Here is a 17,718-nt window from a genome sequence, read left to right as displayed (position 1 = left end):
CTTCAGAAGGAAGTCACTATGTGCAGCCCATACATAAGGAGTGAAGAATTATTCTCCCCCATCTGAGGGCAGAGCATCTACATAAATTATTTGGAATTCTTCTGCATGGGAGACTCATCTCTTCTCCAACATTTATTTATTTACATCAACATGGACTCTTGGGTATTTCTTTTATACTCTGGGTTATAACTCAATACTACATTAGTTGTTTTCCACTCAAATTGGTATTAGGACTCTTTGGGCATTAGGGGCTCTTCCATTTGCTTCCTGTGCCCCTTTGACATGCCATTTTGGACTGAATGTTTGTGTCTTACCCTTCCCCTGCCACATTCATATGTTGAAGCCCTGATCCCAAACATGTTGGTATTTAGAGATGGGCATTTGGGCAGTAATTAGGGTTAGATGAGTTCATGAGGACCCTCTCATAATGGGATTAGTGTCTTTATAAGAAGAGACACTGGAGAGCATGTTTCTCTCTCTCCCAGCATCCACACAAAGATCACGTGAGCACACAGTGAGACGGTGGCTGCCTACATACCAAGACAAGAGGCCTTGGAATAAAATCTACCTCGTTGGCACTTTGATCTTGGACTTGCCAGCCTCCAGAACTGTGAGAAAGAAATCTCTGTTGTTTAAGCTACCCAGTCTATGATGCTTTGTTACGGCAGCCTGAGCTAAGACACATACCCTCATTGTTTTGCTTTTTGAGTGCTTCGTTACTTTCTGGCATTGCAAGATGCTCCAGGTTCATCTTGTGTATTTCCTGCGTCAATCCTAGAATCAGCCATTTCTCCAAGGAGCCCAGTTGCTATTACTGGAGAATATTATTAGAAACCAAGAACAGGGTCCTAGGTAGCAAATTCTTTTTGGATGGACAGATTATTTTGTGCCTGCTATGTGCCAGGCACTATGTTAGCTTCTCTTCTTGTCAGTTTACTTGATCCTCATAACAATTATATGAGGAATTTACTGTTAACCCTCTCTGCAGATGGGGAACAGAGGTTTAGCTAGGTAAATGCTAGCCAGCATCACCTTGTTCTGTCTCCAAAACCCATCACACCGCTATGATGGAGACTGGTATCACATATGTCACAAATAGACAAGCCAAAAGACCCTCTGTTTATCTTCAGTTTTGTGCTTCATAGGCACTGGAATAACTTGCATTACAATCAATATGTAACAGGTAATCATTGCTTATTCAGTGGGGTGATATAAGAATAAGACCCTCCTAGGCCCACAACATGATACGGATTACCTCTCCTGATATGTACAGATGTCATGCCACTCTTATGAGCACAGATGCATGCAGCTCTCCTCATGTGTGCAGACAGTCTGTACCTAGCTTCATGTGCTCACAAGCTACACACCACAGTACACACCGATCCTTGTGTGCACAGATGACATGTACTACCCTTAAATGTACAGGTGACATGTCTTAACTCACAAAATGATGAAATCCGACACGTGGAAAAGTGCTTTATAATGGACATTCACCCTATTTGCCACCCGTTCACGTTTAAACTGTCAGAATTTTCTCTTTCACGCATAGGACCTGCTTATGAAATTTGGGGATGTCCTAAGACAACCGTTTAGCATCTTAGCTGTTATGATTCCAAATAGTGCTTCCAAAGGTAAAATTGGAGGTTTAAATTTTGCCCTCAAGGATGGAGAATCATATGATACAGGAAAGAACAGATCAGACAACCAGAGTGATTAAGGCTCTGTCAGAGTGACCACGGTGTGAGCTGGTGTTTGAAGTGGATATTGATGGATTCGTCTGCTCAGCACTCCCTTTTCCTCTGGAAAGTGCCTCTGCCATCCCATCCATAGCTGCCATGTTAGTACATCGTGACCTGGTCCTGGCCATTTGATCATTCCAGGGAAGAGCACTTGATCCAGCTGGACCAACCCCAGAGTCCTTGCCTAGGACTTTTGTAACAGGAACTTAAAAGGTGAGTGGGCCTTTCTTTAGTGACCAAAGCTTTGAACATTGAGGCTGTTAGTGGCCGTGTGAAGAAAGAATAATGCCCTAAAATCTTTGACCAAATCCTTCTTTATGCTAAGCCTACTCGGGGATGGTTTTCAGTTACTTCCTATCAAAACAGCCCTGAGGCTTCCCTGGTGGCGCAGTGGTTGAGAATCTGCCTGCCAATGCAGGGGACACGGGTTCGAGCCCTGGTCTGGGAAGATCCCACATGCCGCGGAGCAACTAGGCCCGTGAGCCACAACTACTGAGCCTGCGCGTCTGGAGCCTGTGCTCTGCAACAAGAGTGGCCGCGATAGTGAGAGGCCGCGATAGTGAGAGGCCCGCGCACCGCGATGAAGAGTGGCCCCCGCTCGCCGCAACTAAAGTCCTCGCACAGAAACGAAGACCCAACACAGCCAAAAATAAATAAATAAATAGCGTTCCCTTTAAAAAAAAGAAGAGACTACAGATAAATAGGCCAGCTAGTACCAGCAAATTAGCCAGTGGACTATAAAAAAAAACAAACAGCCCTAACCAATGCAGAATGATGGCCAATCACTGCCCTGTTATTGCTAATATACCAGAAAACATATTTACTGAGACTCAAACCTGTGACAGACATTATCTCAACTCTCAAAATGCTATATAGCTTTAGTCCAGATCTGTCAAAGGTGGTAAATTTGGTATATTAATTTTTCAGAAATTTTCCAAATACACATTTATGATACTTAAGTATTATCCTAAGTACTTAAGACACATTTAAGATAAATACTTAAGTATGCATAGTAAACATCTATTGATCTGGCTTTCAAACAGTAAGAGATTTCAAATTACTAAACTTTTTCTCCACTCTGCGGAAAGAAGTGAAATGATAAGATGTGGTAACTAAGGGAATTATTCTAAAAAACGCCTTTTGAGATACCCTAACGAGTCAACATCACCTTCAATATTGTGAATATTTCAGTGCCTGAATCATCAAAGCAATATTAAGCACAGCACGACTTTGTTTTGAAGTGTATTTTAGTCTATTACAATTCTATGGATATAATTTGTTTATAATTCATGTATGAGCATCATGGTAATAACAGCTAATACTTTTGAGCTCCTACCATGTATCAGTAAGGCAGTGTTCTAGGGCCCTAACTTTTATCAACTCCTTAATCCTCACAACAATTCTATTGGATAGACACTGTTCTCCCCATTTGCAGATGACAAGAGAGGTTAAGTAATTTGCCCGAGGTCACACACCAGTAAGAGGTGAAGCTGTGAACAGAACAGCCTGACACTAGAGTCCATACCTGTTAGGTAACTAAGTAGTTAACTGTAGTAGCTCTCAGGTGACTAGCCTATTCAATTAGCAGGAGATCCTACTTCTCAAGTCCTTTGGAGGGGATTTTAATGTACTACTTCTTTACAAATTCTTTGGATTTGCAGACTACGCATCAGGTATCAGTGACGCAGAGAACCATGCAGGAAATTTTTCTTTGATTATAGTGGCTTGGGTCCCTGTGACTTGCAAGAAACAACAAGGTGGATCTCCTCAAACTAGAGACAGCTCCACCAGGCTCTCCTCATTTCCTTATGGTGAGAGCAAGTCTTTCAGAGGATTCCCATCTCTCTTAGGGTAAGAATCAGAACCCTTCTCAGGCCACAAGGCCCTGTCCATCTCATCAGTCTCCTCCGGGGCACTGTGCTTCAGCCAAAGAAAGGTGTTTCTCCCATCTCAAGACCTTTAGATAAGACAGTCCCTCTGACTTGAAGGCACATCCGCTTCATCTGCGCCACCTAGGCAAATCTTGCTCATCTTACAGTGTTTCCGGAACCCACAGACCAGGTTTGACTTCCTTCTTATAATTTCTCGCAGCACCTTGTACTTCCTTCTTGTAAGAGCTGTGAAAATGGTAATTAGAAAATTGTTACTGAATGTCTGTCTCCCTGCCTCTAAGTGTAAGCTCCATGTGGACAGGGACTGCTTGTGTTGTTTGTTGCTGATTCCCCACAGCTTAGCACATAGTTGGCACCAAATAAATATTTGTAAACTGAGAAGACAGAATTACCAGCTACCAGCTGAAGACGAAATAAATACTCTAGTCCTCTTGGCATTGACTAATCCGCTGAGTGTGGAAGAAGGCCTGCCCAGACAGACACAGAGAATGCTGGAGCAGCTTGGCAGAGTGGTTAGCAAACCAGGGGATAAATGAACATATCTACACGGTTTTTTGGGGGGTTTTTTTCTATACAAGTTTTAAAGTGATTAGGACATGGTGAGGGTAAAATTATAATTTTGTGAGCCACAAAATCGAATCCAGTTTTAATAGTGCTAAAATCTTGATCAAAGAAATTTCAATTCAGAACACTAAGGGCCAAAGTGAAAGAAACGTACTGGTTGTTTTCTTTTTTAATTAATTAATTTATTTATTTTTGGCTGTGTTGGGTCTTCGTTTCTGTGTGAGGGCTTTCTCTAGTTGCAGCAAGCGGGGGCCACTCTTCATCGCGGTGCGGGGGCCTCTCACTATCACGGCCTCTCTTGTTGCGGAGCACAGGCTCCAGACGCGCAGGCTCAGTAGTTGTGGCTCACGGGCCCAGTTGCTCCGCGGCATGTGGGATCTTCCCGGACTAGGGCTCGAACCCGTGTCCCCTGCATTGGCAGGCGGATTCTCAACCACTGCACCACCAGGGAAGCCCAAACGTACTGGTTTTGATACTGTGTCATTCTACCAAGTCTGCTTCTGTGGTTATCAGTGTTCACTTTTAGTTGCAGCCCTCTTAATTTTTATATCTTTATTTTTTTCGCAAATGTTTTATCACCTCTTTACTGATTCCTCGAAACCGTCTTATGCGGAGAGGTGGTGCCATGGCCTGGGTGATGAAGAAACGTTTCCTCTTTCAAAGACTCCAGTTTTTAGACGATAAGAATTGCTAAAAAGGAAGCAATCAAACCTGTCTGCCTCCACCCAGCGCGCTGCTTCCCGGTTGTAATACGCTTTCAGATCCTCCTGCGAATCGTCTTAGATAAATAAGGCTGGTTTGCCATCCATTTTTTTGAGTTCACGTCTCTCAATCTGTTCACCTGGAGGACAGTACAAGGGAATTGATTGTGGAAATTCATTTCCCCGTAACCACAGTCTGCACCAGTGCCATCAACACTAATCCTAAGTTGGGAAAATTTTGCACCCTTCGTCTTTCAACAAGTTTGCAGCTGCCTTCAGTGTCGTGAGGTTCAGGACTTCTCTCCAGGCTCCCTCCGAGGGGCGCGGGCCGTCGGCGGTGAGGAGACCGTCGGGCACCCAGCGTCCCGGGAGGCGAGTCTGGTGGGCCGTTCCGGGAAAATGTCCCCGGGAGCGACTCCGAGGCGGGGCTCCCCGAGGACGTGGTGAAACCAAAACAGAAATCGATGGTTCAAAACATCACCTCAGCAAATTGTGTTTTCCAGAGACAGGTGTTGCCTTCACGAGGCTACGGTTCTCCAATGCCTCCAACTTTCACAGAACCTTTCTCGCAGCGGGTCGCATACCGCAGTGGTGCCGCCCCGCGCGCTAGGCCGGGGAACCCCGCTCGGTCGCTCCCACCGCCCCCGCCCGCCCCACCGCGCAGTGGGCAACGCCTCCGCCACGTGCCCGCCTCCCGCGGCCAGGCCGCCCGCGATTGGCTGGAGGCGCTGTCCGTCGCGGAGGGAGGGCGCGTCCCCCGCAAGCCGGCGCTCCCATTGGTTATGGCGGCGGCGGTCGCGGCCGCGCGCGCGGCCGCGGCGAGGAGGGGACGCCGGTGGCGCTGGCGGCGGCTGCGGAACGGGCGGAGGCTGCCGGTTTCGTAACCGTCGCTGCTCCTCGCCGACTCGCGGGCCGGGAGGCCTGGGTCGGGCCGCGCCGTGCGGGGCCGCTGGGAGTGGAGGCCGCTTGGGGGCGGGCGGGCTGGAGGCGCAGGTAAGGAGGCCGCGGGCGGGCTGAGGGAGGAGGAGGAGGCCGCGGCGCCGCCGGCCGCTCGCGTGGGCGCGGCCCCGGCCCGAGGAGACCCGGCCCGGCCCTGGGCGGCCGGCTTGCCGGGAAGGCCCCGCGCGGCCCGCGGCGCGGGCGGCGGCCCCGCGCGGCGTCTGATGCAACCTGCCGGCAACACCCGGCGGGGCCGCTGATCTCATCCTTGGCCCCGGCCCAGCGCCGCGGCGCCACCCGCAGACCCCCGCGCTCCCCCAGCGCCCCTGCTGCCGGCCCGGGACGGGATGCGAGCCGGGCTGTGCCCCTTCCAGAACCCGGCCCTCTGTTTATGCAACGTGCAGTGTGACTAGCCAGGCTCGTATTGGCCCCTGGGGATAAAGGGTGTTCCCAGAATAGCAGAAGGTGGACGGTATCTTACTTCAGTGCCACCTGGGGTATTTCCTGCGCCTGCGAAACTGCTCGGTGTCGGGTAATCGAGAATCCTTTTTAGAAGTTAGTCGAGAAGTAGTCAGGGAAGGCGGTCGATTTTTAAATATGTGACTTTACACAAATAATATTGTGCTTCCTTATGGAGCTGTACTTTGAATATCCTTCAGGTGACTGTTGAACACAGGTTGGATGAACGTGCAGCAACCACGAGTTGACTAGAACAGAGAAGGGCAAAAAATGAAGTGCTTCGTTAGCATGCTTGGAGGGAACACAGTAAGGAAAATTGCCAGTAGAGGTGTCTAGATGGAGAGGATGGAAATGCATGTTTGAGGGGAAGGAGAATCTGTTCTTCCAAGTAAGCTCGTGTGTTTTTATTCTTCAGAAGGTTTAATTGCTGGGCTTTCCTCTGGTCTGAAGTTTGTGCTGTCATCTGGCGTCTTAAAATGTGTCCGTTTCAGAATGGTTTTAACCTTGGTGGGTTACACAAAAATTGGTAGTTCTCTCTTCCCAGTGTACACTCACTCAGTTGTATTCTTATTGGAAGAGATTGTCCTTTAATTCAGATAGGCTAGGCTGTGGGACGCTCAAAGAAACTTTTGAAATAAAATAGTATAAAGGTTTGCTTTACTAAGAAATTCTGCATCTACAAGCCCTTGACAGTTAAAAGTTAAAATCTGGTCAGCTGTTACTACTTGAGTAGTATTTGGGATAAGCTATTAAAGTTGATTCACTGTGTTGGAAAAACTTAGTGTAAACAAGGCTAAATAATTACAGGATGCTAGTGAGCTGAAGAATTTTTCAGTTCGAGTCCTGCTTCTGGTGGGCACACTTGGCAGATTCAGTCATTTTAATACCTCCCTGAAAAACATAGGTGGAAGCAAAACTTAATTTTTTTTCTCCCAGAATATCTTCTAAATTCTCAAGGTCACATCATGACCGTCAGCAAGGTTGTCTGATCTTGGACAGGTGGTTTCATCCCTTGGGATTTAAACAGCACCTCGTGAGTCCTAGGTAAAGATAAATAGGACCTCATGGGGCTGAATTTGGTCTTATGGCCTAAGATTGCCTCACCTGATCACAGAAATGGTAAACGCAGGTAGCCACAACTCCAGGTTTATTGTGTATTCTTGGGAGGGGGTGCTTCCATGGGCTCTTATACTGGTAGGTACATTGGTCGCCTGTCTTTTTGGCTTTCCAGACCTATCAGTTAAAAAAGGAAAAAAAAGAAGAGAAAAAAGAATTGAGCATGACTCCCTAATAGATGTATATTTATAAACAATGTGTGTGTATTAGTTTGTGTGTGTTGTTAATGGCACTAAAAGTAGAGTAAAAAGATGACATGAAAAAACAAAAGAACGTGCATTTTCTTCTCATACTCCAGTGGACCACTTGTGTACTCCCTGAAGGGATGTACCCTCCTTCATGGACCCCTGCTTTGGGTCATGAACCCAGCAGTGGCAAATAAATAGAAATCCTGCTCATTTGGGTGTTTGTTAACTTTGCTTACCTTCACTTCACTTGTAGTACAGAGTTGTCAGACCCTGGCAACATATATCTAAGAACTTGAGGTTATGGAAAACATAACTGGGCAAAGTGGAAAATAAAGGTTCTCAACTGATACGAAGCAAAGACCAGACAAGAATGATGTTCACTGTATAGGCTGGGGGCTAGAAGTAGCAAATGTTTTTATTTTCCTGTATACCATTAAGAAAGACCAAGAACTTTAGGTGGTAAGACCATAATATCTTAGTAACAGTCTTGATTTAATTATGGTTGTTAATAAGAGATTTTAATGCTAGAGAATCTCATTTTTATGTAAGACATTTGTAAAACTAAATGTTTTCTCTTAGCCTTTTGAGGCTGTATTCAACAAATATTTCTTGAGCACCACCGCTAGATGCTGGGCATATGGTGATAAAGACAGAGTCCTGTCTCTAGCTTAGTCTACAGGGAGGCACACTATCGAGCTGGCATTGACCAAGAAACTGGGGGAACAAATTGGACAGAAGCACAAAGAAAAGAGAACGTGCAGACCATTTAGGGGACGGATAGTGGTTCAGTATTGAGGTGTGATGTGAAAGGGAGCAGGGGCTGGAGAGAGGGTTAACACCTTGGATTGATCTGTATGCTGGAGCCACAGACGACTTTTCAGTGAGCCGGCGTGACACACTCAGGTTTGAGTGTTAGATTGCTTTGGAGACAGTGGTTGGAGGGAACACTGCTAAAGCAGAGGAGGCTGTGCCCCTGAGAGATGATGTCAGCCTGAGGTAACTCTGTGGCATTGGGATGGAGACGGATACTAGAGGTGCGGTGTTTTGGGGGGGTGGGGGTGGGTAGAATTGTCAGATACCAGTGATTTGAACAGATTTGGAATAAGGGACAAACATCAGAATATTTTGGAGTGTAGACCTTCGTTGAGGAAATTGGAGTTAAAAATTTATTTGGTGGGGCAGGGGAGGAATATCTGGTTGTACACATGTGAAGAAAATGACAAGAGGGTTAGGAAAATCCTTGAGAGGTTTATTTTCCCAAGTGAAACTTGAGAAAATTTTGACTTTGTCTTACTCATTCTAACGTTTTGAGTTGTCACTGTGTCACTGATTTGAATGAACATTACTTGAATTAAGGAACTTGAATTTAAAAAATGTTACCCACTCAGTCCATCTTTCTTAAGGTCCATGGTTGATTTGTAACAGTGGCTCTCAAACTTCAGTGTCATCAGAATCACTTGGAGGGCCTGTTAAAACAAGATCGCCCAGCCCTGTTCCTACAGCTCCTGATTCCCAGGTCTGGGGCAGCCCGAGAACTTGCATTTCTAGCAAGGTGATGCTGCTGCTGCCGGTTCAGGGACCACACTTTGAGAACCACTGCTTTTCAGGTTTTCTCCTGCTTCCTGCTTGAATGATTCACAGCAAGGAAACAAGGTGCCACTCTGCTTCCTGGAGACTGAACTTTGAAATAGTATTTGTCCACATAGGAGCCAGACTTTCACTTAGGGTTGAATATCCAGATTTGAAATAAACTTATTTTCTTTTTGTGCATTGTAGGTGCTCAATAAATGTTTGTGGAAGAAACAAAAGCACAGATAACTGTGTAAACTGTAAAATATGTCACTTGTAGAGGCAGCTGTTTTGCTCAGTGTAAAAAAAACAAAATTGATAATATGTTTGGAGTTAAGTCTTAGACCCCTTAGCTCTTTGACCCCCTTTCCTTAGTGGATAGCTCTTCACTTTAAGAGCTACTTTCTTGGCTTGTCTTCGGTTGGAGAACTTAAAAAACAAAAAAAATTGGAGTTCTTTTTATTATCTCCAAGTTGCCTTTTCTTACATTTTTACCAGTTTGATGATTACTCTTTGTTTTACAAGCCAAAGGACTCATTTTCAAAACCTTACCTACTGTGTTCAGCCTAGTACCTTGAGTCAGACTGAGGTGAAAGAGCCCTTCCCTGTTCCGGTATCTTTGAGAACAAAAATGGGCATGAACATCACTAAATTTGGAGGCTGTAATAAGAGTTTTTGGTGACTGAAGTTCGTGGTATATTGTCAAAGTCAGAAGGCATTTTACCACTTTACGTTCCTCATTTGCAGATGGGGAAATCGAGGCTCACAGAGGGAAGGGGTATGTCCAGAGTGAAATGGGGGAAGTCAGAGCCAAGACAAGAACTGACTTGGTTCCTGGTTTGTACTTCTTTGGATCATTGTTATCTCTGAGTTTATTAGAGAGTAGCTTTAAAGACTAAAAACCTAATTGACATATAAAAAATAAAAAAGATAAATAAGATGAACATAATCATGATTGTTGAGACGGTCCCAGGAGACATGTTAAATCAAACAAGTTCATAAAAATTGAGTAAACACTTTTCACTTCATACCAAATAGATAAGCAATGGTATAGATGGCCTTTAACACTATTAGTGGTAAGTGTAGCTCAAATTATACTGAACTGCCACTTTTTAACTGGAAGAAAAAATAGGCAACATGATAAATTATCAAGGGAAACGTGAAATATCCATTACTGAAGATAGACTTGGAGTAGATATCCATCATGGTTTGGAAGGAAGCTTTTGGTGTTTCCTTAGCACTGAAGTGAGAACAGATGACCGGCTAGCTCAGGGCTGCCTGTGTGGCTTGAAAAACAATGGAAAGTAATGATATATGGCCTTTTTAAAAGCAAAGATTTTTAAAAAGCAGACCAGTAAATGGTGTTTATACAGACATGCCTGGCTAAAGGTTTGGGTGAAGCTGCTGGTGTTTACTAACTGAGCTTTTCTTAAGAACTGTAAGGTGTCCTCATTTGAGGCAGTTCATAATTCTGGCTGCAGGTTTTTTCCCACTGATGCAGTTTTAGCAGTTTTGTGAAAAGAGAACGGGGTAGTTTTATGGTTCCTTAACACTGCTTTCTCAGTTTCCAAGAGTGCTGTGACTTCTTGGTGGGCACGGTTCACTCAGCTTTAGTCAGTTTGTCTTGAAGTGGCCTCATGATGATAGGATAGTCTGCTTTTGACACATCTTGAGGTAGTTGTAGCGAACTGGTTGAATTCATAGTAATGCAAATATGACTAGTTCTGAAACTGTGACTTCATTTCTACGGGCAGCACTGCCGTAATATTTCAGAATTGGCGTTTCCTCTGCGCTCCTTGAGCAGTGTCAAGTGGGTGCAGGCGCTGCAGCTGCTCTGGCTCTTGGTCCAGCCTGAGTCCCAGTGTTTGCACCTCCTTGGATGCATCATCAGGGCTTTTGTTTCTTTCCTTGTGGTTTTAGGCTGACTGTGTTTAGATGTGTTTACTAATTATGTCGAGAATTTAAAAAATACTGTTAGAAGCATGATGGGATGGGGAAGCAAATTGGGTATCTCAGAGCTCCTCAATCTGTGATCCAAGAAACTAACTTAAAAAAATCTCTGTAAACTACTCTCATTTGAGGTCATTAAAAGAAATAAAAACAAGCAAAAAACACCTTTTCAAAATATCCTGTAAAGATTCTTACGCTCCGGGAGAAAAGTCAAGTCCTTGATGACTCAGTCTCTGCTTATTAGAGTAAGTACCATGCAGAGATCGTAGTGCAGTGCGTCCTGATGAGCTCTGGAGACTGGGCTGGGCGCTCTGCTCCAGGCTTCTATTTTGACTTGAGCCAACAATTGAAACTTTTTCCCTCTTTTATTGCAGGTGTCTCTCCTATCATAATTGAACTCATTGTGTTTAAACCAAACATCTCACATTTCTCTCTTGCAGATTGCCAAGTGCTATTGGTTCATATGTGCTACCTAATTAGTGGTATTCTTTTGTTTTTCCTCCCATTTTTGATAACAAGCACAGATGGGCAGTACCCTCAGGGGTTCAGGTGGGTTGAATTTGGCCCTGTGGTGCGTCTGTATTAACTTACCTCTCTAAATTACATGACTTAGACTTCTGAAACATTGGAGCAGTTGGCAGTTGTCATAGACTTTTCTCAGCATAATCAATTAATACTGGCCTGCTATTAGGTACATGCAAGTTTAATCTTACTTGATCTTGTCATTTCAAATATTTAATGCAATTTATTTTTTAACTAGGTACATGTGAAGATTTCTTGGCAGATCAAACCATTGATCACCTTGTCCTCATTTCTACTTGTTCTGTGTTGACAAGGGAGCGTGCCCAAATGAGCAAGGTATCACAGCAGAACAGTACCCCGGGCGTGAATGGAATAAGTGTCATTCATACTCAGGCTCATGCCAGCGGCTTACAGCAGGTTCCTCAGCTGGTGCCCGCCGGCCCTGGGGGCGGAGGCAAAGCTTTGCCTCCAAGCAAGCAGAGCAAAAAGAGTTTGCCCATGGATCGCAACAGTGACGAGTATCGTCAGCGCAGAGAGAGGAACAACATGGCGGTGAAAAAGAGCCGGTTGAAAAGCAAGCAGAAAGCGCAGGATACGCTGCAGAGAGTGAATCAGCTCAAGGAAGAGAATGAACGGTTGGAAGCAAAAATTAAATTGCTGACTAAGGAATTAAGTGTACTGAAAGATTTATTTCTTGAGCATGCACACAACCTCGCAGATAATGTGCAACCCAGTAGCACTGAAAATACGACAAGTTCTGATAATGCAGGACAGTAGACCTCACCCCTTTCAAACGTCACAACTTGTGTCCTGAACGTTTAAAGGTGTGACTACCTACACTACTCGTATCAGCGGCTGAATCTCCATTATTCAAAGATCCATTGAAGGTTGTTTTCTAGGATCAGCACTGAACAGTTGATTAGCTAAAGATGTTAGCCATATAATTTGAATATCTGGTTTTAAATGATAAGGATTTTTGTGGGGATAAAAAACATTTTTAAAGGTATATGGTAAAAAGAAAAAAATGCCCTGGAGCTTGATGTTCTTAATAAATCCTGACTTCCCAAGAAATGTTTCTTTTCTAGGTTGACAAAAGGAATGGGGAACTGGCAAGTCATGCAGAAGGGTCTTGGTTTTAATGGATATGGTTAATTGGATGAAAGAAAGTTGAATGCCATCTCTGTTCATCTATGTGTGACTTTTTTCTAAATTATGTATTAAAAATGCTTAGAGCTATAGAAACCAATCACTTTATAATTTGGAGTGATTTTATGTATAGCATAAACCTTGTTTTAGCATAATTAGTACCGTTTTCCCCAGCAAGTACAAGTTTTTGAATAGTGATGTCAGGTTAAGTAAAGAAACCCCATTACATTTTAAAGGCAGTATGCAGCCAACTGGCTTAAAAATATAAATAGCATTTAGTAAGCAAATAGGTTTTTTAAAAGTAAAAGCAAAGCATTTGGGATACCTTTGGGTTATTGCATTGGCATTATTTTGTTAAAATTAAAAAAACAACTCAGTGGTTTAGAGAAACTTACGTACCAAAATTTTAGTTTCTGCAGATGCTAGTAAAGTAAGCATTTTTTTTTTTAACATACCATTTGGACAGCCAAGTTAGTAAACAAAACGTCTTAACAGTTTATGGCCACACAGGTTACTGATTAGGATTTTGAATATTAATTTCAGCAGGTAGTTTCTCCTGTGTTCAAATGCACTGCAGTGGGGCTGTGGTTTTTAAAAGCAAAAACTTCTTGTGAACGATCACTTGGTATTTGATCTTAAACAACTGATTATTAGAAAAATACGTCATCAACTCCATGCCATTTCCCAAAATAATAGTCTAAGAAAACTTGAAAGTGTAAGGTTTAACCTTTAATTTATTTCACTTAAACACATCGTTTTATATTGTTTTTGCGACATTTTCTAGTTAGTGGGCTGTTCTTCCAGACTTTTGTACCACTTTTTATTCATTTGTATGCATTTATGTCCCATAAATTATTTTAGCAAGAAAATACTGATAAAACTCAGGATATTGACATTTTTGTTAAGACTAAAAAGTGGCAGTCACTGAAGATGGAAATCTCTAGGGTCTGGCTTATATAAATGTTGGTAGTTTTGATTGTCCTTATTGACATTTTTTTTTTTTAAGAACAATTCTAGCTCAAATTTGTGTTTTTCTCTTTTTTTGGTTTTTGTTTTTGGGTGACCTAGGCTGGTGACAAGAGACTGAGTCACATCAGATTAAAAAGTTACCAGGTATCTTATTTGAACATGGTCATTTTGGGCCACATTGTTGTTTCATACTAGGACCTGGGACAGTGTAACCAGGATGTAACTCCAGTTGCACCGTTGGGTTGGTGGAAGAGTGCTGTCTGTGCCCTTCTGGGCGGAAGAAGACATCACAGTGCCCTGCAACTCAGCAAAGCCATTATTAAAGGCCAAGAGTCCCTTCTGCATGTGACAAGAGCCCTGTATTGTTCCATGAGAGCAACTGTCCCAGGACGGTTAACTCCCTACAGATCCAGGAGACAGGATAGGGCTTCCTATTAGGGTCCAACATCGGTTTACTGTGGTTGGAGTATGGATCTACTTGTAGGCTGATAGATGTTTTAAATGACTAACTAGGAGATACCCACAGAATCCTACTGAATCTTTAATAGCACCTCATTGGAGATGCAGTTAGGTCACTTGAATCTTTAAGCACCTGTAAGAGGTGCTACAGACATTTTTAATCTCTTATTTACTAAACAATATCTTTCAGAAATGGTTGTCCCCATGGAATTTATTGTTACCAATTATATGAATTGACTTAACTATCTTGGAAAAGAAGCTTTAGGGAAATCATCAGGTATGTACTCAATTATTTCAACTAAGAAAATAAGATTGTACCTTTTGGAAAAATTCAAGCTTTCCTTTTACCTATGCAAATCAAAACTAGCACCAGCAGTCATGCTTAGAACAGAAATGTTAACCGTTGTCTTGACTATCTCACTGAAGTGTTTGGGAATGGAAGTTGTTAGTTGGATAGATTTATCAGTATAAAATGGAGGGAAACCAAGTACGGGGAATGGGTAAGTTTGGGAATTGTATATGACTTCTGTAACTTTTGTCCTGTAGGTTACATATGAACCATTAGGATATGATCTGCCTTTGCTGGCAGGTCTAGTGGTTTAGGAATTAGGCTTTAGTATAAATTTCTAGCTGCATGTGAGTCTTCCGGGATGGGTGTTTTCTGACAGGTCTTGGCTGCAGGTGGTGCGATCCAACAGTTCTTCCTGCTGTCCGGCCCCTTTTAGTTACTGGGATGTGAGCTCAGATACTTTGGACGTTCTTACCAAGAAGTAGTAAAATTTTAATAAAATATGACCAGATCTTTGAAATTCAGGTCACGAGTGTGAAATTCTCAAATTTACATAAAGAAGTAGAAGTATGTACAATTTAATGTTTGGTGTTACAACAAAGGAAATCGTAGCAGCTTTTGATGTTTCTTAATCCCCCTTAGAGGGCTTGAAACCTTGTACCTGAACAACCCAGTTAAAACACTCGAGTGTTTTTGATGCCTTAGAAATAGGAAAAAATTTTGTTTGACAAAAGCTAGGAAGGAAGAAAGTCCGTCCTATAGCTGTTAGATCTGCCTCTCAGGAAAAAGTACTTGTTCTTTTTGTTCCTGGCTTTCCTCAGTTTGTGAGATTACTCTATTTTTTTAAATATAATTTTATTTCTTTCAATGAATTTGAAATAAAAAAAAACTTTGGAATAATGACTGTATTTCATTGTGGGTTTCTTTATGTTAGATACCAAGAATGTAGTGCAAATGTTAACCAGCTCGGAGCAGCAGGCGGATGCCCTGCTGCCTTTCTGTTCCCAGCCCAGGGCAGGGGTGAGGTGGGCGTGGGGGCGGGCGGAGGCGCTGTCGTCCCAAGTCTAGACTTCCCTTAATGATAGGAACCTAGTTTTCTCTGAATTTAGGGTGCCTTTCAGTAATATTCTTTGTCCCCTAGTCTAATGTAGAAATGTATACCAGAATAGAAGAAGCAATAACTCGCATCCTGCTTAGACACCTGACGTCTCAGAGCGTGGTCTCCACCTATAGAGTGGTAGGAAATAAGTTCTGAGGCTTTGAGGTCGACGGAATGTCAAAGTAAGGCCTTTCCCCTAACAGTACAGTTTATATAGTATGCGTGTCGTCTTTGTTTACACGATGCCATAGGGTGTCTGTCGAAAGAAATTCATAAGAGTCTGAGAAGCTGATTTGAGTGTTTCAAGGGAAAGTGCCATAGATACTTGTCTTCTATGATCCTTCAGTTACTTTCATGTCGTGGGAAATAGATTTCTACTTATTGCATCTTAATGAAAATTGTAGTACAGTAATTATTTCTGTGGGTAATGTGTCCCATTTCATTTTTATGAATTAGCTGTAAGTTAAAATCCAATAACTTGTCAGGGAATTTTATATCGACATGATTGTGAGGGTGCTAGCTCTTTTTCAATAAAAGCACTTTAGACCTACTGCTCTTTGGTTGGCTGCCTGTGAGTATCTGAAGAGTTCATATGTATTTTACACGTACTCAAAGGAGAGCAGCAACCCCGAGTATCCTTTGACTGCAACATCCCACTCCTCCCAGAGCTGTAGACCTGAAGGTTATGCAGGGGTGTCCAGAGAACCGGGCTTGAGGCTGTCACACATCACACTTTTCTGCAGCCCAGGTACCGGAGTCTTGTTTCCTCTGAAGCAGCTGTTGGAGCCAGGTGCCTTTGTACATCACCACCTTTCAGTTCTGCCTCCTAAATGAATCTTGTGACGTTTGCTTCACCTCCCCTTCCCCACCTTCTGCAGAGCCATCACCCTCTTTTGCCTGGCTTCTGTCTCCCTGGACTGTTGCATGCTCTCCAGAACCTTCGTGGTTCCCCAGTGCACTCCGGGTGAGACCCAGTCTCCCTGGGATGTGGCTCTGTTTGCTCTCGCTGCCTTCATTCCCCTCCACTCTCCCGCATCACTTTGCTTTGGCTGCAGGGCTTTTCTCAGCACTTTTTAGCTCAGGGCCGGCTGCCTTAGGACAGCTCTTTACATCTGGAATGCTTCATCTCCTCTTGCTTTTTCACTTTCCTCCCTTCCTGTCTCAGCCCCCCTGGCTTTCTAGACAAGGTCAGTCCTGTTACTTTCCTTCTTGGCACGTTCTAATGTTTGAGGTGATCTATTTGTGCATGTTTGTTTAAGGGGAAGCCTCTCTCAGGAGACTCTGGGCTCTGAGAGCAGGGGTCATGTCTTTATGCCACATTGGCACATAGCAGATGCTCATTTCTTGAATGAATACCTAGATCTTTCCTGGGTTTTGGAAAAGCTTTTGGCACTGCATGGCTTTCTGGAAGGGTCTCTAATATATTTCTGAAGCTGTACAAATTTCTGCAGAAGTTGGAGACTTAGGAATTGGACCATTCTCTAGAACATGGGGCAGAGTAGGTGGCTACTGCGGTCCCCTGAGACCTGCACCTGCAAAGAATGCCTTTGACTCGCCTACCCGGGCCCAAGCAGCCAGTTCTGTCCCCAGTGTCCCTCTTGGACAAAGAGCATTTAGTTCCTGAGATTTCTCCTTGTTCTTTCCTATCGACTTCTTTGATAATCAAACATTTATATGAAATGGGCAGTTTTGGTATAAAACGTCTAAAGGAGAGGAAGGAGAAAGATGTGTGTGTGTTGTAGTTAACACAGCTAAACTAAACTGTCCACTTAGAGTTCCAACCTAACTTTTAACTGGTTTTATCCTGGGGGTGGGGGAACCTGAAACCCTGTGCACTAGAGCATGGCTCACAGATACAGCTGGGGGAGAGAACGATTTGGCACTCTCAAACTTCTGACCCTCAGAAAGACGATCATTACTCAAACTGCTTAATACCACAGATAACTTACTTACGGAATATATCTGCACACCAGGAGGAAACCTTAAAAAATTGTTTGTAAATCAAAGAGGCAAGAAAAAGATAAATGGTGATTTGAAACTAATGCTGCTTTATTTTAATGTGGCCACATCACAAGCACTTTTGTGTTACTGCCATAGGAAGAAATCAATTTACTCAA

The 17,718-nt window shown here is 43.5% G+C and overlaps 1 protein-coding gene across 2 annotated transcripts; it reads left to right on the top strand.

Annotated features, from left to right (window-relative positions):
• Positions 1-5,810: 5,810 nt before the first annotated feature.
• CEBPG (CCAAT enhancer binding protein gamma) lies at positions 5,811-15,402 on the top strand. Of its 2 annotated transcripts, none has more exons than XM_059904959.1 (2): positions 5,811-5,889; positions 11,878-15,402. In XM_059904959.1, the coding sequence occupies exon 2, from the start codon at positions 11,967-11,969 to the stop codon at positions 12,414-12,416; it is 450 nt and encodes a 149-aa protein (XP_059760942.1). In that variant the 5' UTR covers positions 5,811-5,889; positions 11,878-11,966; the 3' UTR covers positions 12,417-15,402. The 2 variants fall into 2 exon arrangements, with proteins under 2 accessions (XP_059760942.1, XP_059760941.1); XM_059904958.1 differs by lacking the exon at positions 5,811-5,889 and adding an exon at positions 10,107-11,666.
• The last annotated feature ends 2,316 nt before the right edge of the window (positions 15,403-17,718 follow it).

Source organism: Balaenoptera ricei, chromosome 19 (assembly GCF_028023285.1).
Source record: "Balaenoptera ricei isolate mBalRic1 chromosome 19, mBalRic1.hap2, whole genome shotgun sequence".
Classification (NCBI taxonomy): Eukaryota; Metazoa; Chordata; class Mammalia; order Artiodactyla; family Balaenopteridae; genus Balaenoptera; species Balaenoptera ricei.
This window is presented reverse-complemented; position numbering and strand designations above follow the sequence as displayed.